Here is a 25,911-nt window from a genome sequence, read left to right as displayed (position 1 = left end):
CAGCCCTTTACTATTTTTAGACATTTATTGCATTGATGCTGATAGATTCATGGAGCAATTGCAATTTCAAGACAGATCTTCTGGCTGTCAAATTAAATTTTCCGCCATGGCGCGATGCTTTATTTTTAGCTTTCATTTTTCCAGTTCGTTTGCATCGCACGCACATGGGCGAATGCAATTTTATGCAAAAATCTACATACGTTCATAGAAAATATTCACTCTCAATGAATCGGAGGTGTGAAATGTTTGCTGTGAAATGTTTGGCAAAATGTGACTCTCAAAGCGGAGGCGTTCCCAAATGCTGGCTAAAAATATTCAAAAACCGCTTTGTGAAAAGCGCATATTGTTTATTTTCGAGGGCGGTGTGTGAACAGTTTTATATTAAAATTTTGAATTTCATAGACTCTGAAAATTTGTAAACTTCAATCAAAAAAGTACCCTGTACAAAACATAAATTAAAGTGATAAATCCGAGAACCATTCGATTGCCACTCAACGCATGTTTTTCTGTCGGGCATTTGTCAATATTTAATTGGCAGCCGTGCAGGTTGGCCAAGTCGCCACCTCGAAGTCGTAAATAAAAATCGACACTCATGCCAAGGATGTCAACTTCTTGAACAATTGCAAGTGCAAATTAATTCTAGCTTTTATTTTTTTTAATTTTTGGTAATAATATTGGCACTACTTGTCTATATATTCTATGGGTTTAGACCTTCAAAAAGTATCTGTTTTTATTAAATCATTGCCATCCCTATTGGAAAATTTGATGTCTTGTATCAATTATAGCAATTAGCAAAGCTCCATCTTCATATAAAATATCTGATAAAGTTAATTTTATTGCCCTTGTTCAATTGCAGTTTATAGTCTTTTTTAATGTGTTTTGATTTATGTCTGATCTGGTAATTTTTATTGTCCTCTGTCTAAGATTTGCTTTTCTATTTTGTAGTATTTGTGTAAAAGATATTGTCTCTTTGTTTAAATATTTTTCTTAAATTAAATTAAAGCGAGTCGCGGAATATCCTCAGTCCCAGTGATGTCATTTAATTGTGACAACGATGACCCACTTTCACTGCCGAGGGAATGTGAACAGCTGTCAGGCATACGGTGAAATATTGGACATCCCTTGAGACATGACCAGTGCCGATAATCCACGAGTCGGGGTACAGGAGGCGGAGGCCACAGACTCCTCCCATCACTCATCCAACTGGAAACCAAACAAAAGACGAGAAAAGGCGGCCACCGGCAAACATGGAGAACACTCGTACTTCCGATTTCGCAGATTGCAATAATGAGACAACAGATCGCCCACACACAAAGCATCAAAGACAAAAGAATTCTTGCTCAATCGATACATATTTTATTTTAGACGAGCATTTAGGCTACGAGCATCAGAAAACATAAAATAAGTAACTGGGATAATGCCACGAACATGGAGATGTCATCTTATCCTCACAGGCAATTTCGAAAAATTGTGCTAGTACGTAAAGTGAAAAACCCTTAACCCACTGACCAGCAATATTCCCTGGGATTAGTGGATCATGTCTTGCCATATTGACAACCTCAGCAGGTAGACCATTTATGTTCCTGACTTGTATAATACCGGAATTTGGAATACGTTCAAGCTGGAAAATTAGGAATTAAATGATATAAGTAAAAATTCAAAAAATTATATCAAAAACATACCTCTTTGATTATTTTCAAGCTGTTTGGACAACTAAGGATGAATGGATTTCCCACGCTGAAGCTATTTTTAATCAGGATTTTCACAAATGAAGGCAAGAATAAATTGGAAATTGAGCTATGCAAACGAAAATCGGCTATACTGCTACAGACTTTGAGGGCTTCCAGAAAATCAATTTCCTTAAATGTTTGAGGGTTTTCAAAGGACAACTCAAGAGACCTTAGTGTTCCGGCGTGCGTTGCTATCCAATCGTACAGGTTAAGTTTCAGGACTAGGTATTTATTGCCCCAGAATTTAAGTCTTTTAAGCTTCGGAAAATATGGAATTTCAGTTGATATTTGAGAGTTGCAGATAGCAAGGCTCTCCAAATTAGTCAATTCCAAAACTGATTTATTTGTGAATGACAGATCAAAGTTGGAAATGTGCAACGACCGCAGATTTTTAATATGTGAGCATATTTTAAAAATATTAACGGGCATAGAATCCAGCTTAAGTGTTATGCTTAAAACTTCCAAGTGATTGAGGTGTTGTACCAGATCAACTGAAAAATTTAGAGATTATAGAGATTTATTGCAAATTCTTTACAAAACTTACTCTGCTCTCCATTCACTCCGTACAAAAGCAACTCGTTTAGTTGGGGTAGCTCCCTTATGGCATCCATTACTTCTATGGGGAGCTCAAATTTGTCCAAAACGTATAAATGAACCGACTTTAAACTTTTCCGTTTGCTTAATAGGGATGTGATCTTGTTAACATTTCGGCTGTGCACTTTGAGTTGAATACTTTCAATGTTTTGGCAATACTTCTCTATCAGAACTATGGGGACTTCAGAATGCTTACTAAATAACTCGTGTATTTGTACAATTTCGGAACCGCAAATGGGCAAAATCGTTGGCCAGAATTGGATTGGCAGTTTATAGGGATGAATCTTTTCGTATACTTTCTTGTTGTAGTAACAAAGTGCTTTGCTAAAATTGACGTGTACTTGACCGAAATTGATTTGGTCCTCAGTATTTAGTTTGTCAAGTATTAGATGAATAACATCTATTGGCAGGCGCGTGATTTCCGGTGGTGCTGTCATTTCGATTTATGATTGCCAACTGAAACTTGGAGCTGCAGCTAGAAATGAATTAATAATTTAATCAGCGCCAGATTGTTCTTCGAATCCATTAAAACTTTCGCGATTACAAACACATACATATTTTATTTAAATTTTTAGTCTTTTCAGTGCTGATAAGGATTTAATTGGAGGTACTTTTTGTAGCTATATATTCGTTTCTATAATACTGGAAAGATTTTGATTTTTTCTGCTCTTAACTACACAACTTGGATAAAATACCAAAATAACTGCAGCAGTTATATGCAATTCTACTTAAATCCAGGCGAGTGGGACGATCAGTTTTGTTGGATTCAGCGGTCCCCCAATTAATGTTTCTTATGTGGACCACGTCAGAATTCGGTATTCCCCATCTCTGTCAATACAAATTTTTCAATAAAATATAATTTTCTTTTTTAGATCCAAACTCACCGCCACATTCAGTTCCTCATAGTTTTTACAATCTAAATAGAAACAGTTTTCCACGGTTCTTCCATTTTTTAAAAGGACATGTATCAGAGGCGCCAGGAACAGGTTTGTAATTCGGTTGTGCAACCGGAATTCGGATAATTTTTTGCATTCTTTGAGAACTTCTAAGAAATCAATTTCTCTAAACTCTGAGTCCAAGGCACACCTCATTTCCAGAGCCTCGATCGTATTGGCGTGTCTCGAAATCCAATGGTACAGGCTTTGTTTTCGAGAAAAATATGAATTTCTCCAAAATGTTATTTTTTTAAGTTTTTTAAAATGAGGTAGCTCTGTTGATATGTTGCAAAAGCAAATGTCCAGTGTCTCCAAGTTAGGAAAGACCAAGTCTTGAGGATCAGTCTGGTTTAACGTGATGTTGAAGTTGGAAATGTATAAGGTTTGCAGTAGTTTGAGACGCGAACATATTTCGAAAATGTTGGTTGAATCATATTTCCGTTTTATGGAAAGGCTTAAAAATTGTAATCTCTCCAGGTCCTGTACATGGTGAACTGATAAAGATAGTTTATTGAAATTATAGTTTTTTGAAATATTTTCAATTTTTCTTACCTTGATTTTCCTCTAGTCCGTATAAAAGCAAATTATTTAGGTTGGGAAGTCTTTTCAAGGCACGCATAATTTTTTCCGTAAATCTACACTCACCGTAGAAATACAAGTGAACTGATCGGAGGGTTTTCCTATTTTTCAATAAGCTAGCTACGTCCCTAATGTTTCGATGGTTCACATTTAATTGAATGGATTCCAGATTAGAGCAATGTCTGTCGATTAGCTTTATGGGAACGTTGTCATTTGGTTCGAACAGCTCGTGTACTTTTAAAATTTTTTGCCCGGACAGAGGCATAATGGTGGACCAATATCTTACTGGCAGTATCCGAGGATCAATGTGCTCGTATTTTTTTTTGATATTTAAATTAAATGCTCCTTGTAGTTTTTTATGCGATTGGGCCAAGCTCAGTTTGTCGCAAAACTGTAATTCTTTAAATATTAGGTCAAGGACCTCAATCGGCAAATTGATAAGCGATGGAGCCTCCATTTTGTAATGGAGAGGCGCTATAATCGCGTCGAAAAAAATGTAACACTGGTGGCTTGTATTCTCAAGCATCCGTATTTATGTGATTTTTTATAAGCTCATTTTTCCTAAAACTAATCATTTCATATAACAATCAGACTTTGCTGGAATTTTATTTCTAATTTCCTCTGAAATCGCATCACTTCCAGTACTTGCCCTCTATATCAGTTCCTTATAAGTTTATAGATTTTTGGGAAATTAAGTAATATTTCACTCTTTTGAAAAACCCAATAAATTTGTTCACTAATAAAATAAAAACACTCATTTAAAAAATCCCGATCATCATGCCACTTCTTATCAATTTCTTCCATAAATAAAGGAATCACTTTATTAAAATTTTAGAGAATGTGTTTGCGTATTGTCATTTTTATAACGTCACAAAATACATATTTAGTCAAGAATTCCCATCCGTAAATTATAAGTTTTGACTTTGCGGCAACGAATACAATTTTATACTCTTTCTATGGAACATAAGAAACTTTTTCAAGTTTAAATTTTTGTCGAAAATGAGAGCAACATTCGTTATCTGAGAACGTAGAGCAATGGACTGTCAAATACATAAGCTCAATTTAGCTTATTAATATGTTTTTTTTTATGAAGCAATGAAGCTTCGAGCTGAAAGTGTGTGGCTTATCTTTTTCAAATAATTACACTATCTATTATAAGGCTGTAAACTTTATACTATATGGTAATTCGTGGAATGTAGAATTGATCTGATAAGATGTGAAATTAATCAATCAAATTAGTCGCTGATGAAATAAATTTTATATATATTGTATATGTGCTTACACAGCTATAGTATGGCGTTTTTTCCAAGAAATTTATTCATTCATTCATTCTATAATTTGAAGATGAAAGCGAGAAGACGCATGTGACCTTGACAAAGTGAAAGCTTAGATTGTGGATTCTTTAGAAAATGTATGTACCTTGAACAGCTAAGGCAAACAAAGAAACATATTCTTTGTTTAAATCATTAAATATTAACTAACTATATTGATATTATTAACTATATATTGGAAAGGGAAGCCCTCGACATTCGTCATATGTATATGTATGTAAATATGTAAGTAAGGGCTTTAGTCATACAAGTGGTGTGGGAACTTTTATCGCTGCAATCGCTAAACGTCATGGTTTGTGTTAAAGGCAATTTATTAATTATGCATAAATGACAAGGACCTGGTATGGGATTGTGGGATGGGGGGATCGAAAGGCGGAAAGTTCAAAAAGCAATCAAGTTCTGAGTGCCGACAGTTCTCAGCCGATTGTACAGTTATGCAAACAGAAGGACCGGACCGGATCGGGAGACTTTATAGCCTCACCTGAACTGAAGTTAAGCTGACAAAATGCACTTCAACTGGAATCACCTTAAATGGCAGACAACACACGTTCTTTTGGCTTATTGCGTTTTATGGTTTTTTCCCTTAGTTGGCAAAACTTTTCATCGGAAACCATTTGACTGGCTAATGTTTTCTTTTTTTTTATTTGCTCCCCACTTTAATTTGGGCGTCATAAATTATTATAAAGAAATACATAAATATATATGTATTTATATTTGAAAAGAAAAAGGAAAAAGAGTCTAGAATCCATTACTAGGTCTTCATTTACCTGCGGGACGAAGATCCTAAAAACTCAGTCGGTTCGATGCAATTCGAGGCCCAGAGGGACCCATGTGTTTTCAAGTGGCCCGGTCTATCAGTCTACCATTTTTCTTCCTTTTTTCTGATTCCCGGCTCCTTCGTAAAGTTTTAAATTTCTTGGAAATAAAAGCCTGGCCATTAGTTTTCGTCCTTCCCTTTTCTATCGCTCTACGGTCGACTGCCTCTTTTTTATTATTTCTTCAAAATGTTTTTTTTTGGATTCAGAAAGGCAAAATTTTGCAGCTACCTAAGCCTCCAAAAACCAGAGATAGCAAGTGCAGGTGAGATAGCAGCATGAGCAAGCGAGAGGGCAAAAAATCTAAGACCCCGTCATGGTTTGTAGTCTTCTAAATAGGAATACTCTTAATTGGTCCTTTTGAATTTATCATGGGGTTTGTAAACCTGTTCTATAAATAGTCTAGTAGAACCTAAAACTGATTTTTTGGTAAAAATATTGTGTGAATAAATGTGTAAAATATTATTTTAATATATTTTATTCAAAAGCCCTAATATCCTAATATTCCCTAATATTCAAATGAAAGTATGGGGTTTGTGGATCTACTCCATAAATAGTCTTTTGTAGCCTAGAACAGAATTTTTTATTTTGAAAAAATATGTTCAGAAGAAAATATATAGTATAAATAATAGCTATATATACATATATAATAATTTAATAATATATTCAATAAAGAGTTGAAAAAATATTACCATAATATCCATAATATAAAAATATTATCATATTACCATTTTTTCATAAAAATTCTCCTATTGTCTAATCTAGAATTTCTCATGGCTCAAAGCTGTTGTAAAAAATACTATAAAAAGTATAATAAACACTTTAAATATTTTATTTATATTTTAAATTAAGAGTATTTGAAATCCTACCAAATCTACATATTCTTCTCCCCCAATCTTCCGCGTTATCTGCGCCGTCTACTCTCGGCCTGTGTCCGTGCGTTTATTTAATTTTTTATTCGGGCTCACTTGTCCCTCATACACCGTGTTTTACCATAGTTGTTGTATTTTGTTTTTTTTATTGGTTGTTGTTGTTGTTGTTGCTGCTGCAATAGCTGCGATACGAGACCGTGCAGGTGTCCAATATTTTCTTTTATACCGCGTCATCGGGCCAAAAGAAAGAGAGGGAATATATCGGAGGGGGAATGAAAACCAAAAACTAGTTCTAGATTTTCAGCCCCTCCCCCTGGCTTTATTTCGCCCATATTCGATTCGATTGCGTATAACAAGTTTAGCTGTCTGGCCCACCCCCTCGATCCCCACTACCCCGATCCACGATCCCCGATCGAACCGTTCTTCGACTTTGGAATAAAGTGCTTTGCATCCATGCAACGTCGTCCCTGCCCCATACCCATGCCCCAATCTCCCACACCTAATACCTTTCCTCTTCATATATTCTTGTTCGTTTTTAAATTTTCAGATTACATTTAAACAAAAAACTTATACCAGAATATTTAAAATATAATTTTTAATAAAAATTTCATTTAAAAACTCTAAATAATAAATTCCTTCTATTTTCCTTAAAACTGTATGTTTTTTAATATTCCTGAAATTATGTTTTTAAGTGTAATTTTGATTAATATTTTACACATGTTGGATTTGGGGTTTTTAGTGGCCCCATGTGGAGTGCCCCCTCTCTTTAATATTTCCCCCCGCTGCCTGGTAATTACCCAAATTTGGCGTCACTTGCCGTTAAAGGTTTTAGAAGTTGGCTAGAAAAGGGGCATAGACAGAAACGGTAAAGTGGAATTAAGGTTTATTTATGGAGCTGTCCTAACGATAACTTAAAAGGTTCGATTGATGATGGAGGGCTGGGATTAGGTTGCCCAAATAATATCTATCAAAATTTATTGGTGTTACAAACAAATAAAGGGATTAGGTTCATATTGCAGACCAAGAACTCATGCCAAATGATCTTCATGCCAGATCTCAACGTCCTTCCAGAGTACATGGCTTCCGAAGACCTCCTCCGCTTGGTGATCCTCTTCCAGATATCGCTCAAAAGGATAACCCAATGGCAGCTCATCCCATCGACTGATTCCTTTGGTGATATCACAATTCAATTCGTTTCCTTGCTGGGCTTTAAAGTCATAACTGGTGGCCACGATAAATAGACGCATTTTTAAGGGATTTCCTAGACCCCCGCGTGGTAAAATCAACCGCCTGGGAAATCCACAATTCGCAGTAGATATATTCAAGGGAAAGTCGAACTCCTCGTTTTGCGCCAATTTCACAAACTGATTTAGTTCTGTTAATGAAATGTGATCGCCCACGAAACCCTTGAAATCCAGAGAATTTCTTGTAATCCGATTGTCACCCTGGTAGATCATTGTCAGAAAAGAATCTAGAAGATAGAAAGGCTGCCGGTTGATAGATTTACCTTCCGGTATAGTTAGGTATATCTTAAATATAGTTGATTTGGTAATGTTGCTTGAGACTTGAAGGGTATAGCTGAAGTCCTTCTGCTGAAGTCGAAACTGCCGCTGTTGGAGGGTGAAAGGCCACAGAAACTGGCCTCCAAAGTGAAAGTGTCTGGTGTGCAGAAGATTACTGAGATCTATATCCACAGGCTGATCAAAGGTAATCAATGGACTAACTTTTACATCATTTATTTTGAGATTGGTTGGTATAAAACTCCTCTCGGTGGATGGTTGAAAATGCTCATTATAACAACGATATAGTTGCAGTAATCGATCGGCGTAATAGTAAAAGTTTTCTGATCTTAACGCAGTCCGTAGATCCAATAGAAGTTGAGGTTGGTTTGCTGTATCCATTTGAAACTGTGTCCATTCATAGGGAAAGAGTTCCTTCAGCCCAATGAGCCAATTATTATTTATTGACAAATCAATAAAAGTTCCATTTTTCAAAAGAAGACTTTGTGAGGTAATGGCCTCGTTTACCATTGACTCTAACCTTTCCAGATAATCGTTTATGTCGTTTGTTGTTTTTTGATTTTCAGGGGAAAATCTTAAATTCTGCCAGGATATAAGCTGAGAGTTTCTTTCATCCTTTATGAATTGTAACCTTTCGTAGGACATCTTCTGGCCATACCGTTCAAGTTTGTAACGTGCTAGAATCTGGCCCAATTGGTAGTACCACCATTCCTGAAATTGGTCTGATTTATCTTCAACTAGGTTAATGCCTGTATTAAGATAATACCAATAAGCCAGCCAGTCAACATCCTCAACTAGATATCCAAGTTTATTTCCACTTGGCCTTTGTTTCATTCTAAAAATAGTTACACCGGCCATGGCTTTGAGCCATTCTGGGGTATTTCTTAAATCCCCATCCACTTCAAGGGGTTCCATTTCTAGAGGATGCACTTCCTTAAAATCTGTCATGTTTCCTTCCCTTATCCAGTTGGCAAAATTAAAATTTCTAGCCTCTCTTACAGTCTGCATATCGAGAAAGGACTCTGGCCATAGTTCATAAATCTTGGGCATTATCAGGGGCTGATAGTCGTCCCTTTTCAGAAGGACCTGTGTCAGAGCCTGTACAAAAAGGCCAGGGTTCATGTGCAAGCGAGCCCAACAGATATTTTGCCACAAAGTATACCAATCCCTGGTGTTGTAGAAAAAATTGTAAAGCCCCAGAGTCTGCTGGTAGTGATCCTCATAGAGAGGGTTGTAGTAGGCTTTCTGATCCAATAACTTTCCCATACTGAATGCCTCCAAAAATGCAGTCATGCGATCGTTAAAAATCTAAAAAATAATACATGTATAATTTACATTTATTTGTTATTACAATGTGTATATACCACATATTGATCTTTGTCAGTAACCAACTGTTCACCCAACAATCGCCATTGGTCGTTCATGAGAGGTTCGTGGACATGGTGCAGAATTTCTATCAAAAATTGCTCCTTTTCGAGATAGTAGCGATTACCTTAAAGTGGGTGATTAAATCAATGTATAGCTTGAAGCAAGGCTTTATAAGTTTACCTATCCCTCCGCCTAAAATTTGCAACCAAAAAGTTGGAGCTAAAAATATTAATAAACCAAAAAATCGCATGACACTTGTTTACCACACACGAATTAAAAATATACTGAGTTTCGCCAAAAGAATTTTATTTTGATAAGCTATATTTAAATTTATATTTATATATACCTATATTTCTATAGGTGCGAACTTCATTATCTCTAGCCTTACAATATACAGTAGAACAAACAAAAAAAGAGCGTAGTTTTGATACTTGATTTTAAGGGGAATTCCCTTAAAAAATTTTTTTTCTTATTAAAAACAAATCTAAATTTTTCCTAAATGAGTATTATTTGTTTCCCTTGGATGGGGAAATCCTCTCATATAATATATGGGGTTTATTACAAAGACAACCGTTTCACACGAAATTTCTTTTTTGACTTGTCATGTGATAAGACTTGTGATATGGTATTATAAAAACAAGAAAGGAATGCTAACTTCGGGCGGAGCCGAAGTTTATATACCCTTGCAGTTAAAACCGGATATATATCGCAAACATCGGATATAGTTGGCCGATCCTTATGGGAATAGGAATATATAATCCAATTTATTACAATACAAAATCTAAAAAAAGTCCCAAACTTCTATCTTCAAAAATACGAAAGTTGATATTTCTACCAAATACCATTTCCGATCGTTCAGTTATATGGCAGCTATAGGATATAGTCGGCCGATCCTAATGAAATTTGGTAGGTCGGATTAACTGACCAAAAATATAATCTGTACCAAGTTCCAGCTTTCTATCTTCAAAAACATGAAAGTTGGGTCATTTCCGATCGTTCAGTTATATGGCAGCTATAGGATATAGTCGGCCGATCCTTACGAAATTTGGCATGTCGTATTATTTTGCCAAAAATAGCTCTCATGTCAAATTTGAACTCTCTAACTCTAAAAACACCAAAGTTATACCATTTCCGATCAATCAGTTATATGGCAGCTATATGATATAGTCGGCCGATCCGGGCCGTTCCGACTTATATACTGCGTGCAAAGGAAAGAAGGGTGTATGCAAAGTTTCAAGTCGATAGCTTTAAAACTGAGAGACTAGTTCGCGTAGAAACAGACAGACAGACAGACGGACAGACGGACAGACGGACAGACGGACATGCTCATATCAACTCAGGAGGTGATCCTGATCAAGAATATATATACTTTATAGGGTCGGAGATGTCTCCTTCACTGCGTTGCACACTTTTGGACAAAATTATAATACCCTCTGCAAGGGTATAATTAAACGCATATTAGATCATCTTTAAAGAATGTTAGATGAGAATAACCTTATCTTAATATGCAAATATAAATAAACGATAGAAAATGTTACTTCCGTTTTAATGTTTACTTTAATTGCCAATTACTGGGTTATAAGGAATTAACGCAAGTCTCATTTGCCTATTAGTCACCCAAAAGTGGCACAATAATGCAAAGCGATTGTTTTTTTTTTTTATGGCAACTTGTTGGTTATAGTCACCGACACGCCCCCCTCCGACCCGACGCCCACCGGCGATCGCTTCCAGCTCCTGTTGCGAAAATTTGCGGACATTAAATTGCCAACTCAGTCGGTTTCTGGTGATTTCTGAATGCCCGATGTCGGCTTGATGACTGGATGGCGGAAAAAAGGGCAAATTATAATGCGAGAAATGTTAATTACAGTCGGCTCGTATCGTCCCGTCTCAGTATCTGGCCCATTGTTCGTCCAGAAATTGGCGCATTAATGTAAATCGTCAGCCAGGCATGACGGATTATAGGAACACAGACCTAGTCCCAGTCCAGGGCGGCCAAGTAAATTAACGTCCAGTTACGCTGGCATTATACGATTTTGAGTACATATATGTATGTTGCACAAAGCTCTTTGTTTCCGAGTTTCCCGGGTGACAAAACGTTGGGCCCGAAGAACTTAATGAATTGGAACCGTATCGAAACGAAGCAACAAGGCACCCGATAGACGTACCACCCGGTAACTACCCGCTGATTAATTCCCATTGACAATAGAGAGAAGGTCTGTGGAGCTGATAAGCCTGTTTGGACCGTTACTGGTTGTGCGATGCTATTGCTGCCTCATGAAAACTGATTACCGAATTCCAAATCCAACAAAACGTGACAAGCGGATGGAGAATATTGTCTAATCATTGTCACAGTAGAACATCTTATAGATCACTGACAAAAAATTAGGAGCATTTGTAGGCCTTGCCTTCATCTATTATTTTTCTTAAGAAATATAAAATATTTTCAGTGTAAAGCAGTGTCTATGAGTCCCTTCGCACGTGCATTAGCACCCCGGGGTGCCATGCGATTCTGGATTCCGGATTGTCTTCGATCATGAGTGCTTTGCATAATATTAGCAAAAGATCTGAGATCGGGGATCGTATTGCTGCATCTTGGCGCAGAATTTCCATGGGCTTGCCATCATCATCAAATTGCCATAAATCGTCGCATCCGAGAACCCTCCGGGGCCTTCAGTACGCTCCTTTCAAATGTCATCACTGTGTTTTTCTTCTTTTCCCTGATCCTTGGCCCCGGGAGGCTTATGAAATGCAAATTACATTTCAATAGTGCGCTTCAATGGCTCTCCCCTATAACCCTCGACTCGCCTACTTTGTTCTTTGTCATCGGCCAGATGATTGCCCCCTTTTAGCGCATTGGAATCGTATTTAAAAAGTCATTATCGGGTGGATCGAGAACCCCCTTCCAACTTTTTTTTTTTTTAGCGCATCAATCATTGCGCCTTTTGTCAACCTTCGTTTTTTTTTCCCTAGTTGGGTCATAAAACGGTTGGAAAGTGACGATCTTAGTTATTATGCGTGTGATTGGGAGGTTAGAACGAATAAATACTTGAAACTAGAGTTCGGGAATAGCTGCTGGATAAAAATTATAATAGAGAAAACTTCTCTCCAATGAAATGACTCACTTGTGGGCACTGCAGTTATTTCTAAAAGTTCTAATGGATGAGAACGACAACAATTACCATATTTTCGACACCTTGAGGATGTTACACAACCCCATTTAACCTTCTGAAGCCTATTTTCAACTATTTTCACTCACTCAGCTATCTGCCACAACCTCCATAAGCTGCTTATTTATTGCCACTTTTTTTCGTGTAAATATTTTAGGTCTGACGCACACTTTGGTGGCTTTTTGGAATGGCATGTGGACCTCCGACGATCGTCAATGGCAAAATGTGTAACCGAGCAGAAATGAATCATCGGCGGCCCAGGGTCCAAGACTAAACCCCAAAAAAAGTAATGCCAACCCAGACGGCTGGGCCCCAATCGGTAGTCGGCTGTTTTTTTAATAAGGCAGGCGACAAACAAAAAAATAAAATTGGGTCACCAGAGATAAAAGCGCGTAAGTGTTGCTTAAACATGCACTTTACAAAACGAATAAAATTAATAAATTCATTTTTAAAACAGAGTCAAGAGATTATGATATCCACTTAAGGTTTCTAACTAGATTATAATTGAAGGGTTTGTACATAATTATCACTTACTTAAAACACATTTTTTTAAGTGGAACATAAATGGAACCAATTTCGGGAGTTATTCCTGTCCGAAATATAATACACCCCTTTTGGAAAGGGGAGAGAAAGGATCCTGGAACAATGGCCGGGCTTTCATGCGAACTGTCAACTTGTCATGACAATTAACCAAGTCGATGGCTATCTGGCTATCTATCGCAGCGACGAGGAAACCCAGGAAACGCCCACGCATGCCAGTCGTCTTAAGCGTTAAACAAATTAAGTATCCGTCGGGTGGAAATGGTAGTGGGAGAAAGGGGGAATTATTATTGAAATACGACACCCACCGAGTGGATCGGAGTGGATGCATCAGGTAGAGGCGATGACCCAATTCGCTCTGCACTTGCGCGACAATTTCGGTAAACACATAAGAACCCTGGAGTGACCCCAGCCCCACCGTCGGTATACCCCTTGACGCTTTATTTTCATTATTTTTTTTTCGTCAGCTCCAATATTTGTTTACCATTTAGTTTATTATGCTGTGTGCGCTTTGGTTCTGACTGGTTGTTTGATTGCCCTTATTGGACATCGGTGGTGGTGTTGTGGTGATTTTCAATTCAAGTTATGATTATTATATGTTGGGAAAGTCAAATAACGGTCGGCCAAGGCATATGAGGCATTCAAAGACGCACAATTGTCGGTGATAATTTCCATTTGATGAGTTTTCAATTGGGCTCACCAATGGGTTTTTTGATCTTTTCCCCATTCGACTCCCGAGGTGTTGGGAAGTTTGTTAATACGCCAATCGGTTAACAAATATCATACATAAGTTCACCTTTTTTGTTGACATCTATGAGAACAGGGTCTGGAGTATAGCTTAATTGATGTGATATGTTCATGGGAATGAGAATTTCGATATTAAGTGCGAACATTCGTTTAAATGTGAGGGTTATTCAAATGCAACTATTGACAACCAATATACCTCGAAAAGGTGATTCTTTCTTTCAACTTAAAAATTCATATTTTGTTCTCCTTCCAGAGACTCCATGACACAGTTTACCTTAACGAGTTGAAGAAAGCGCCAAATCATCGCGAGGATTAACACCAATCGTCGGAATCAGAATCACTGCGGATATCATCGGCCCACCTGAAAAGTTCCCATCGCTTTACGTGATTTGTTCTGTGTCAGTTACCATTTCTGCCTGTGACAAATTTACGGCGAGTGACTTTCGTAAATTGCATTTTAATAATTTTGTGGAAATGCTTAATCACGAGAAACGGTTGAATGAGGACATAAATAAACGATCGCGATGAAGGTAAATCCACATTTGGGAATCTTCGATTTGTTTTATTATCTTAAAAGATACTACTGATGAAAATTTTTAATATATGTAAATGGCGCATATTCTTTCACCCGATTTCTTGTCTTTGCAAAAATCCTACTCATGTCTCCCTGCAGTCTGCCATGGCAGATATCTAAAAATAACAAACAAAAATGAGATAAAATACTGTAAACAAAATTGTTATTTCCCTTTTGTTGGGGAGAATTCTTTGCGTTTATAAATACAACTGCCGTACGATTGTCAAAGTTGACAATTTATTTTTAATCAGGCAAAAACTGAGAAACGACGCATATCTGCCAGATACACTCAGCCCCTCAGCATATCTGGCAGATACATTTCAAGAGGGGATGAGCACTTGATTAAAGAAAACATCCAAAGGGGTAGATCACTTTGCAAAGGAATTTGTTTGTGCAGATTTTTGTTTATTTTGTTGCAAATGTTTTACTATATAGAGGCTTAAAATTAGATAGTTGAAGATTTTCAATCCTTGTACTTATTCCCACTATTAAATCTTAAGATTAGCTCTCCCATGCGTACCAAGCCCTGAGCTAACCCATTTAGGAGTTGATCGCACTGACCCAGAAGTTGTTCCCAGCCAAGCGAATCGCTTGCCCTGGAGAACCACTGACCATCCCCACCAGATCCCATCCCGTAGGCGGCCCTTTGATCCCCCTTCAGGAGACAGAAAGAGAGAGAGTGTCAAAGAGGTTGGGCACTTACTGGAGCATAAATGAGACGCGGATCCGAGATTTCGCTTTCGTTTTGCGGATCGATTTCTGTGGAGGAAGGCGGGCGATTGCACAGTGACTCTGTCTAACCGAGGATCACGTGTTTTTGTTTTTTTTTCATTTTTTTGATCAACATTGAAGAACAATTACAGTAATTCCAATTAATACACGGCACTGGCTCGGCTTCCTTTGGCCAGTATCTCGCAGATGTGGCGCGTGCTGCATGCCAGCCCAGTATCTGTATCTGTATCCAGATAGTCGCCCATCGAGCTGCACTTATTATTGTCCATCTATTTGTCTTTGATCAATCTCGGCTCCAGTTGCAGTTGAAGTTGCAGTTGTGGCAGCAACCAGTAGCTGAAACTCTCGGACCCGCAATTATAAATGACTGAGCCAGCTTGGAGAGCTGGCCACTATAATTGCCCCTAAGGGGAAATCAGCAGCAGTAACTAACAACTTTGTATCTGCAACATGGACACGCTAACTGCCTCACCAGTTGCAGCTCCAGAGACAGTCGAAATAGATACGGGGCGTTCTATGACTTTTATCGCACAATTCTAACTAACTGCAGGCTATGTTCTGATGAGGGTAATCCAAGTGGTCCAGGCATCTGCAGATTGGGTTGCATCGCTCATATTCAAAATTAACCAACGATCTACATAACTGTTCTCCTTTCTATTCCATACTCTTGCTGAGGGTACTATACAATTCTCCAAAGGTGTGCAACGCATTAAAGGGGCCACCTCCAATCTTATAAAGAATACAAGTAATTTTCTCATCAATACTCCGGTAAGGGGTTTGTATGTATATATTTACTAATACTCAACCAACTTTTGAGAGCAATACCTTTTAAGTTCAATATATCGATTCTCTTATCAAATTTTCATCAAAACATGAGAGCATAATATTATTTCAATATTTTCCCAAATTTAATATGCCTTTCAAAAAAATGCGAGTAGTTATGGTGGTAAAATTCATCAGATTGTTGAGCATAATACCTTTCACGTTTTGTAGATCTATGTATTTTCCATAAATCTGCTTCAGAATCTGAACATAAATATTTTTTTTTTAGTTTTTGCCGATGTTTTGGAGGTTCCATGGATCTTGATTGATAATATGGTAACTTGAACAAAAAAGTGATACTAATACAATAAATCAGAAATTTTGGACCATGGAGAGTCCATGGAGGGTCTTAATTGATAAGAACTTGAACAAAATAGTGATATAATGAAATAAATAAATCTGAAATTTAAAAAAATTTATCTTGTAATACAGCCCCTCTAAGATCCTGTGTAAAAAATGAATGAAAAAACAAAGTTTCAGAGAAAAACAAGGAAGAAATCTGAACATAAATATTTTTTTGTTTAGTTTTTGCCGATGTTTTTGGAGATTCCATGGATCTTGATTGATAATGTGGTAACTTGAACAAAATAGTGATACTAATAAAATAAATCAGAAATGTTGGACTCTTTGTCGTAGTTTCATGAGGGTCCATGGAGGGTCTTAATTGATAAGAACTTGAACAAAATAGTGATATAAATGAAATAAATAAATCAGAAATTTTTAAAAAATGTATCTTGCAATACAGAACCTTTAAGATCCTATGTAAAAAATGAATGAAAAAACCGAAAATTTCAGCGTAACAAAGAAGAAATCTGAACATAAATATTTTTTTTTAGTTTTTGCCGATGTTTTTGGAGGGTCCATGGATCTTGATTGATTATAACTTGAACAAAATAGTGGTACTAATAAAATAAATCAGAAAACTTGGACTCATTTTCCTTGTAGGGGTAGGGTCCATGGAGAGTCTTAATTGATAAGAACTTGAACAAAATAGTGATATAAGTAAAATAAATAAATCAGAAATTTTTAAAAAATGTATCTTGCAATACAGAACCTTTAAGATCCTATGTAAAAAATGAATGAAAAAACCGAAAATTTCAGCGTAACAAAGAAGAAATCTGAACATAAATATTTTTTTTTAGTTTTTGCCGATGTTTTTGGAGGGTCCATGGATCTTGATTGATTATAACTTGAACAAAATAGTGGTACTAATAAAATAAATCAGAAAACTTGGACTCATTTTCCTTGTAGGGGGAGGGTCCATGGAGAGTCTTAATTGATAAGAACTTGAACAAAATAGTGATATAAGTAAAATAAATAAATCAGACATTTTAAAAAATATATCTTGTAATACAGAACCTTTAAGATCCTGTGTAAAAAAATAAAAAAAAACCCAAAATTTCTTCGTAACAAAGAAGAAATCTGAACATAAATTTTTTTTTGAGTTTTTGCCGTTGTTTTTGGAGGGTCCATGGATCTTGATTGATTATAACTTGAACAAAATAGTGGTACTAATAAAATAAATCAGAAAACTTGGACTCATTTTCCTTGTAGGGGGAGGGTCCATGGAGAGTCTTAATTGATAAGAACTTGAACAAAATAGTGATATAAGTAAAATAAATAAATCAGAAATTTTTAAAAAATGTATCTTGTAATACAGAACCTTCAAGATCCTATGTAAAAAATGAATGAAAAAACCGAAAATTTCAGCGTAACAAAGAAGAAATCTGAACATAAATATTTTTTTTTAGTTTTTGCCGATGTTTTTGCAGGGTCCATGGATCTTGACTGATTATAACTTGAACAAAATAGTGGTACTAATAAAATAAATCAGAAAACTTGGACTCTTGTTCCTTGTCGGAGGAGGGTCCATGGAGAGTGTTAATTGATAAGAACTTGAACAAAATAGTGATATAAGTAAAATAAATAAATCAGACATTTTTAAAAAATGTATCTTGTAATACAGAACCTTTAAGATCCTATGTAAAAAAATGAATGAAAAAACCGAAAATTTCAGCTTAATGAAGTAGAAATCTGAACAAATATTTGTTTTATATTTATAATTTTTTTTACAATATATAAAATATAAATGAAAAATGGAAAAATAAATCAGAGATGTGACTTTTATTGTTTAACAGATATTAAAAAAATAAAAATAATTAGCAGAGCAGATAAAGAAGGAAATCGAGATACTTCGATCGCTAGAGATTGCTCCGGAACAGAACTGGAACACAATAGTGATATAAATAAAATAAATAAATCAGGAGCAGAATCTGAGAATTTGACATAGTCACTCGAGATACCCAAGTGTTCAAAACTACAGCTTGTGTTCATAAAATATATGTGTTCATAAAAAAATTAAAACATAAAAAAAAAGTAAACACAAAAAAGTCAACAGTTTTCATAAAAATGTAGCTCCATTTGGCTTTGGAGCTATAGTCGCACCGGTTAACAGACCTAAACGTGTAGTCTCCAGGACTGGAGCTTACCAAAGTCGAATTAGATTTATAACACAGAACTTGAACAAAATGGTGATACAAAAAAAAAAAAAATTAATCTGGAGCAGAATAGGATGATCTAACAGTCGAGCAATTGATTACCAAATGTTTAAACCTAAGGATTTTCTGGAGAATTCAGAAAATATCGTTGAAAATTTTATTAGTTAAAATTAGCTCTATTTGGCTTTGGAGCTAAAGTCGTACTGGTAAAAAGAACAAAATAGTGATAAAAAAAAAAAAATAAATCAGGAGCAGAATTGCAGAATTTGGTAATGGAAATTTCGCTCTGGAGTTGCAGAACCCAAGCGATTAAAGCTTAAACACAAAAAAAAGAAAAAGTTTTAAATAAAAATAAAAATAAATAAAAATTTAGCTCCATTAGGCTTGGGAGCTGAAGTCGTACTGATAAAAAGACCTACATGAACCTGGTCTATAATTGCAGGTTTCCAAAGCCTACTTGGCTTTATAACATTTCATTATTTTTCTTTGGGTCACACTGCAAAGGGTAATTCGATTTATTTTCGATGAATATATCGATGTAATACAAATTAAAACTTTTCTTATAGTTCCTAAATATAGATTTACCTTGTTAGAAATTTTCTGTAGCCTTTTCAGTACCTTGTTAGAGTTTTTTTTATATTTTGTACCTTTTCTGAAGGATCCCCTTCAGAATTCTACAAAATCCATGCAGATGTTATATGCCCACCGTGAAAGCTATATCTTTGGTAATAGCTATCCGATTGTTGAGCGAAAGTTTTGTAAATCGATTTACCAATCGGCATCAAAACCTTATCCAGAAGACCATAATTTTTTAGATTTTGCAAAATTTTCTGGAGGGTCTCTTTCAAAAATCTTCCTACAAAACACTACTGCACTACTAAAAATCAATGCAAACGGCCAAACCGATCGATCCCAGTTAAATATGGGTTGCGCTCTTGGCCTCGAATCGGGTTTGGGCTTGGGTATTGGAGATGGGCATGGCCCCCTCATACGCAGTCCTCAGTCGTCGGCCCTTTCCCCGCTGTTTTGGGCAAGCTCAGGCATATAATTTCGTTGACGCGCAGAATAAATGATAAATGCAATCATTATAAGAAACACAGCCACAGAAGAGCAACGAAAACTTTGCGAACACGAACGCATGATTAAAACTTTGCCAAAGACGTGGTAAGGGGCCAGGAGCGGTGGGATGATGGGTTTCTGGATCCGTGATGGGGTCCAGCAGTGTTGATGCAGAGCTTAAGATACATGCTACACAGAAAGGAAAATTGTATAATACTTTTATGAGGTGATATAGAGAGTATTAGTTTCCTATAAATTAAGGAAGATTTTATTTTTTATATTTTTCATATTAGAAAAATATTATTTTTATTGAAAACTATATTTTTTTCAGTGCAGCGACCGAGTCCGATCCAATGCGTGTGCCTACCCCTGCCCCTTGCAGTTCGATCGTGATACGCTGACCGAGTGCAGCGCGAATGTTTTATGACCAGACCCAACCGGGCCGGGCATAATTTGTTAGCCTGGCCAAGAGGATGCTGAATCCGAATCTGGATCTGGACCCTGGCTGGCTGCCGGGCCCTGCCCTCTGCAGTCCTTTCCTGTCCGCCCCCTTTTGCACAGAAGCTGCTCACCCCACTCCCGACTCTCGATTGCGTATAATTTTTTCGATTCTGTTCCTTTATTTTTTTTTTTTTTTGTTTTTTTCATTTTAGCTGTTTTGTTTTTGGAGCTGGGACCTTCTTCATTGGCATCATTTGCCTGCGGGGCATAATTTTTGATGGGCTTTTGTCTGCTTCTCTGGAACCCAAAGGCCCGAAGAGGTATGGCTGCGGTGAGACTGGCCAACCTGATCCAGAGTTAAGGTAGCATAGGGTGGCTTAATTTATTTTTAAAATATATACCTACATGTGTATATGGGTAAGTGTATTTAGTTTTTTATTTATTTATTTTTTGTAAAACTTTTTTAATTTGTTTTATTCTTAATAGTATTTCTTAGGGTCCATCCCTCTGTCTACCTTTGTTTTTCGGATCGTTTTTGCATACCTCGCTGCTTGTGATCAAAAAATATGCTACACATTTTCACTTTATGGAGTTCTACCTATACGATGCCCCCAACCTGGCGACAGTGATCGACCCTCGGGCCTCAGCATGAATATTTTAGTTGGCGAAAAAATCAAAAAAATAAAAGACCCGAAGGGATCCAGCTGAGGTGGCCAGATGGAGAAGAGTGTGGTGTGGATCGGTAGAATTGAGGACTAGGTTAGGGAGACCGATTGGACCTGGGGTCTGGACTGGACCTGGACTGGGATGGGTTTTGGCTGTCACGGACACTGGGCGCTGATGAACGTTGTTTCGTGTCCGGCATCTAAAAACTGCCTTTATGTACCCTGGACTTACTATATGAAGATATCAGGGTATGTTAGACATTTAAGATGAAGTTAAGAAATGAATAAGAAATCTGTTGTTTTTCGGAGGTTTTTTTTCTTATAAATATTTCATTTTATTTTAATATATTGTTTCATTTCTTTTAAATATGATATTTTTCAAGCAAAGTTAATATTTAAACTGAAGTTACTGATTTATAAGGATATTTTTTATATCAACTTTGATTTCTTTAGAATTTTTAAATATTTAATATTTTTGTAATACCCCTTTTTTAACTCAATCTTGTATGTCTTGGCTGGATTTGGCTTTTTTGCTTTCTGGCCAGTTCTTCGCTGTATTTTATGCTCATTTAATCTCGCAGCGCGTTTTTAACACATTTAAGGAGTTGCTGGCCGGAATAAGGGCACCAAGGGGGCGGAGAAGGGGTGGCAGCAACAACCACATCATCGATTATGTTGATCTTTTTTTTTTTTGTTGCGTTTCATTTCGTTGTTCGCCCGGCTTGCTGGCTATATTCCCTTCTCTATCCCCTATATACAGTGCTATCTCTTTCAGTCGACCGATTTTTTTTTTGTTTAACTGCGCACATTTACTGGATCGTTTCAGGGGGTGGGGGGTGGAGACAATGGCCGAGACGACCGGTGACTCGCTACCTGTCTTACACAAAATAAACGTTGCCCTTGCTTCAGGTACACATAGAGAAATTTAATTAGATTTTATAATAAATTTTAAAAATATAATAAGCAGTATAGTTTTTATGGCAATGGTATTTGCCCTTGACATTAGACTATATTTTTTTTTGAAAAAATGTACTACCTTTTGCATACATTTTAAGTGTGCCCCCATCTCCAATTTTTAATGTTTTCTCTGCTTTGTAACATAATTTTTTCTTCCCTGTCTGTTTGTTTCCAGTTTGGAAACCCTTTAGGCGCTCATTGTCAGCTCAGGTTCTTCGATTCTGTATTTTTTTTTACAAAACCAGATAAAAAACAAAAAAAAAACGAAAAAGTGAACAAACTGGCAGATATATGTATATGATTTCTTATTGTAAATCATGACATTTTGTTGCTTTCTGGGCTGGCATGTTGTCTTGCTACCGTTTCGACTGTTACGCCGTGTGTTTGATTTGCGACGTAAGAGGTGGGACAGAAAAATGGGTTCCCGAGCCCACGCGGCGGATTATTAATGCAGCTGCTGGAAATGACTCTTTTCTTATGAAAGTTTTTACAAGAATATAATAATAATAATATCTTGAAAATATTTGCCATCTGATATTCTGTTCAGGGTTATCTATTTAAGATCTAAGATGACCCTCATTAAACAGGATTATTTAGCTGAATTGATCGAGCGGGGAAGAGAGTGTTTACGGCCCACTTGAATAGCCTTCTAAGTGGCTTTCTTTGCAGCCCCATTCGCTGGCATTTAAACCCTTTCAACTGCGCCTCGGACCCTCTGCCTTTGGTACACAAATTACCCCAATTCAGGTGCCTAGGCTAACCCTTTTATTTTTCGTTGAATATTTCGTAGGGGAAACTGAAACAAAATGTAAATAAAATTGCCACAAAAAGGGGGAAAAAAATCTGTTGGGTTGCCGGCGGCCAAGTTTCACTTTGACACCTAAAGTGTGCGCGCATACGCCCCCGAACACCCTTCCTCCCCCTCTAAAATATGTATGGGAATTCAGACCGCACTCCACCCTACCCCCACAGGAACTGCACTGCGACCTGCCCTTGATGCCGGCGCCCCTGTTCGTTTATTTTAATTTTTTGTTCGCCTGCGCTTTCATTTTTATGCATCCGCACAGTCGGCGAGAGCACAAAAAAAGAAAGAGGGATTTTCTGTTTTGGTTTTTCCTTCAGACAACAGGCAACATTTGCTGCCAGCACACCCCTCGCTTTTCTGCCGCCCCGGAACGCCACTGCCACCCCTCCGCCGACGCCCATTTGGCTGGATGCTCAATAGGTCTTGCGCTTGATAGGTCAGTGACCCACTTGGATGTGTTGTTTTATTCACCACCAATGTTGCTCATGATGATGATGATAATGATGATGATGGCGTGCCTCGTAATGATGTTGTGTTAGGGCAGTGCCAGGAGCAGTAGCATCAGGAAAAATAAGTTTAAAAAGAGAATTATTTTTTTATAAATTAATAGTAAAAGTATATTGAAACGGGCGCTTTTAAGAAATAATATTGGCTAAGTAAGAGTTTTACATGATATAACATTTTATTTGAATAAAATGTATATAAAACAAATATTTCTAAAAAATACCTTATAAATGCCCGTTTTGAAGAAATACACACATATTAAAAGTCACCGGCTTGGGAACACTGTAACCCCCACGGACCCAATGCTGCAACCACCCTCTCACCCCATCTCTTTTAGGGCTGCGGTTGGCTCCCCCCCTTTTCAGTGCAGCATCAAGTTCTTAACATCATCATCATGTTCTTCCTTCTTCTCCAGTTTTTTCCCGATTTTTTTTTGCCTTTTCCATAAAGTCAACGTTCTTGGCGTTTTCGCAGCTGCCTCGGTTTGCCATTGCCCCCCTCGTTGGGGAAAAAGGAAGAAAGGGGGGTGCTTATGCTGGGGGTGATGGTGTGGTCGTGTGTGTGTATAGGGCTCGGCAAGATTGCGGCACATGTGACGCTTTGGTCGCGTGCTGCCTTTCGCTCATCTGGTCGTGCTTCTTCCTTTTCATCAGATGCAGGGCCAAATGCCCTAGGCCCTGTATTTGGTCATACACTGCGAAAAAATACTATAAGGGAGGCTTCCTTAAAGTTTATAAAAAGTTGCCTCCCCAAAAAGCATGCTAATTATTTTCACATTCATGAATATTAAGTATACGTATGGTTACTATAAGATGGGCTTGTGGTAAGCCCTTCTTGGGGCATTGGATATCTTTCAGTGGAAGTAACTTCTGCCACTCGCTTCATTTGCACTCACTGCAGTTGCAATTGAAATTGGCATGGGCGCGGCACGAAGGGGGTTGGCTTGGTTCCTGGGAGCTGCTTGGGAGCTCTTATCAAGAGCAGGTCATCGGGAGATGGCAGATGCTGATTGCAGGCAGCAGGGGAATGAAAAATGGGTGGCCCTCGAAAGTGTAACTTCTTCGAGGGAATAATATTTATGTTGCTGGAAAATTAAGGAAAAGGGGGAAATGGGGCTCTAAATCAATAAATTGATAGGGGAGTGACACTTGCATCCTGGAGATGCGCCATTTTTAATCTAAGATGGGACTAGGGAGCGATATTGTCTTTAATTACTTTAAGAATAAGTTGAGAGATATTAATTACTACATATTATATTTAATATTTTCATTATTATATGTCCCTGCATTAACTTAACCGCTTAAGTGACGACTGGCTAGCTCTTAATTTAACGGTAATTTGTGTGCACTCCTCTCCTCCATCCACCATCCTCCATGGCCGCTGCGCAGGCGCACAATTTACTGTTGTCCAGCCGCCGCCTAATTGGTTGCTCCCCGTTGTTATTGTCGCGATTGTTGTTTTTGTAACAGCATCTACTTATTGCAAATATGAACTAATATTTATTTTTATTGAAGTGAATTTTTTGCGTAGCAATTCAAAACTGCAAACACCAGCAGAAAGCACAAATTTATTTGTTTTCATTGTTTGTTGGGCGGGCGGCAGTTGCAGTAGTCCAGCAGCAGCAGGAATTGTGTAATAAATAATTTAAGCTCGCTTTTGCAGCGTGCCACATAATCATATTCAATAATAATAATAAAAGCAACAACAATATGGGCTGGGCCCCCAGTTAAGAGGGTTGGAGCAGTGCTATGCTTGTTTGGGTCGCTGACCCAGAAATGTCAAATAGGGAAGTCTTTTAATTTTTATTTTCTCGTTACTCCATTTATTTTAGATCATATCTTTGGGTTTGATTAGACTACTGATACTTTATTATTCAAAGAATTTAGTATTTAATATCTAACACAATTTTCTTCAATTAATTTCACCATATTCTCTCAGGTTACCTTATCAGTTCTTGAGAACCTCTACCTCTTAAGAACCTCCAACAACCCCCACTCGTTATATTTTTTGTTTATTATTCCATTTGTGTTCACTGCCAGCCAATTCGACGTCGAATGGGACTCATATTACGCTTAATCAGTTTTGCTCGCAAATCAACAGACTCCTCTACCCGCCCCTCGCTGGGCCCCTCGCTCCGAGCCACTCCCTCCAGTAATTGGAGTCGCAAATAAAAGAGCTTTGAGTTAAAAAATAAAATAAAAAGCCAATCTTAAGTAAACGCAAGCAAAGTTTATAAAAAAAAAAAAGTACAAATCACAAAAATCGAGCCCCTTTTTCTGTGTTGTCGCTGTTCTGCTCTCCTTCTGCTTCTCCGCCCCTTATCAGCCTCTTTGTTGTTCTGTATGCTTTGAACTCCTTCGCTTGTTGCATGCTCGCTCATGTTCATGATTTATGTCAGTGTGGTAGTGCCAACATGATTTTTTTTATGAATTTCATCATCTGGGGTAATCCTTGCATAATGTTTTGAAATATTAATAATATTTTATACAGAAATAAATAAGCTAAATAAAATAAAACTTGTATGTGTGTTAGCTAATGAAGAATACTTTAGCTTTTAGCAGAGTTTAAAATAAATGTTCTTTCTACAATTTAAAGATTAAGTTATATAATTCAATTAAATTTCAATTTGTGTCTATTTATGGAATTGGTTGCTAAA

General features: G+C 37.2%; 2 protein-coding genes and 1 long non-coding RNA gene across 5 annotated transcripts; 1 reads left to right on the top strand and 2 right to left on the bottom strand.

Moving 5' to 3' along the window:
- Positions 1–1,333: 1,333 nt before the first annotated feature.
- On the bottom strand, positions 1,334–4,562 carry LOC108120353 (uncharacterized). The gene is made up of 5 exons (XM_017233972.3): positions 3,812–4,562; positions 3,209–3,753; positions 2,275–3,152; positions 1,683–2,221; positions 1,334–1,621 (listed from the first exon to the last, which is right to left on the bottom strand). Exons 3-5 carry the CDS (start codon positions 2,759–2,761, stop codon positions 1,388–1,390), a joined length of 1,260 nt encoding a protein of 419 aa, XP_017089461.2. The 5' UTR covers positions 2,762–3,152; positions 3,209–3,753; positions 3,812–4,562; the 3' UTR covers positions 1,334–1,387.
- Positions 4,563–4,765: 203 nt separating this feature from the next.
- Positions 4,766–20,456, top strand: LOC138926341 (uncharacterized). 3 transcript variants are annotated; one of them, XR_011442819.1, is made up of 6 exons: positions 4,766–5,129; positions 5,183–5,249; positions 13,069–13,303; positions 13,369–13,422; positions 14,452–14,728; positions 20,215–20,456. It is a non-coding gene; the product is annotated as an uncharacterized lncRNA (long non-coding RNA). The 3 variants fall into 3 exon arrangements; XR_011442817.1 differs by having other exon boundaries at positions 4,766–5,249; positions 20,215–20,242; XR_011442818.1 differs by lacking the exon at positions 20,215–20,456 and having other exon boundaries at positions 4,766–5,249; positions 14,452–14,817.
- LOC108120332 (larval serum protein 1 beta chain) lies at positions 7,756–12,292 on the bottom strand. The gene is made up of 3 exons (XM_070279374.1): positions 12,223–12,292; positions 9,741–9,868; positions 7,756–9,684 (listed from the first exon to the last, which is right to left on the bottom strand). The coding sequence occupies exons 1-3, from the start codon at positions 12,290–12,292 to the stop codon at positions 7,885–7,887; spliced, it is 1,998 nt and encodes a 665-aa protein (XP_070135475.1). The 3' UTR covers positions 7,756–7,884.
- Positions 20,457–25,911: the final 5,455 nt, after the last annotated feature.

Source organism: Drosophila bipectinata, chromosome 3L (assembly GCF_030179905.1).
Source record: "Drosophila bipectinata strain 14024-0381.07 chromosome 3L, DbipHiC1v2, whole genome shotgun sequence".
NCBI classification, from domain to species: Eukaryota; Metazoa; Arthropoda; class Insecta; order Diptera; family Drosophilidae; genus Drosophila; species Drosophila bipectinata.
Note: the sequence above shows the minus strand (reverse complement) of the source record. Positions and strands in the feature narration are given on the sequence as shown.

Bases quoted from the DNA above. Each gene is read 5' to 3' on its own strand.
- LOC108120353 (XM_017233972.3), bottom strand. From the start codon at position 2,761: ATGACAGCACCACCGGAAATCACGCGCCTGCCAATAGATGTTATTCAT. The intron at 2,222-2,274 runs GTAAGTTTTGTA...TAAATTTTTCAG, and splicing joins CGGAGTGAATGGAGAGCAGA to TTGATCTGGTACAACACCTC. The intron at 1,622-1,682 runs GTATGTTTTTGA...CTAATTTTCCAG, and splicing joins GCTTGAAAATAATCAAAGAG to CTTGAACGTATTCCAAATTC.
- LOC108120332 (XM_070279374.1), bottom strand. From the start codon at position 12,292: ATGCAAAGCACTCATGATCGAAGACAATCCGGAATCCAGAATCGCATG. The intron at 9,869-12,222 runs GTGCGAAGGGAC...ACCCACTTTAAG, and splicing joins ACCCCGGGGTGCTAATGCAC to GTAATCGCTACTATCTCGAA. The intron at 9,685-9,740 runs GTATATACACAT...ATTATTTTTTAG, and splicing joins CTGACAAAGATCAATATGTG to ATTTTTAACGATCGCATGAC.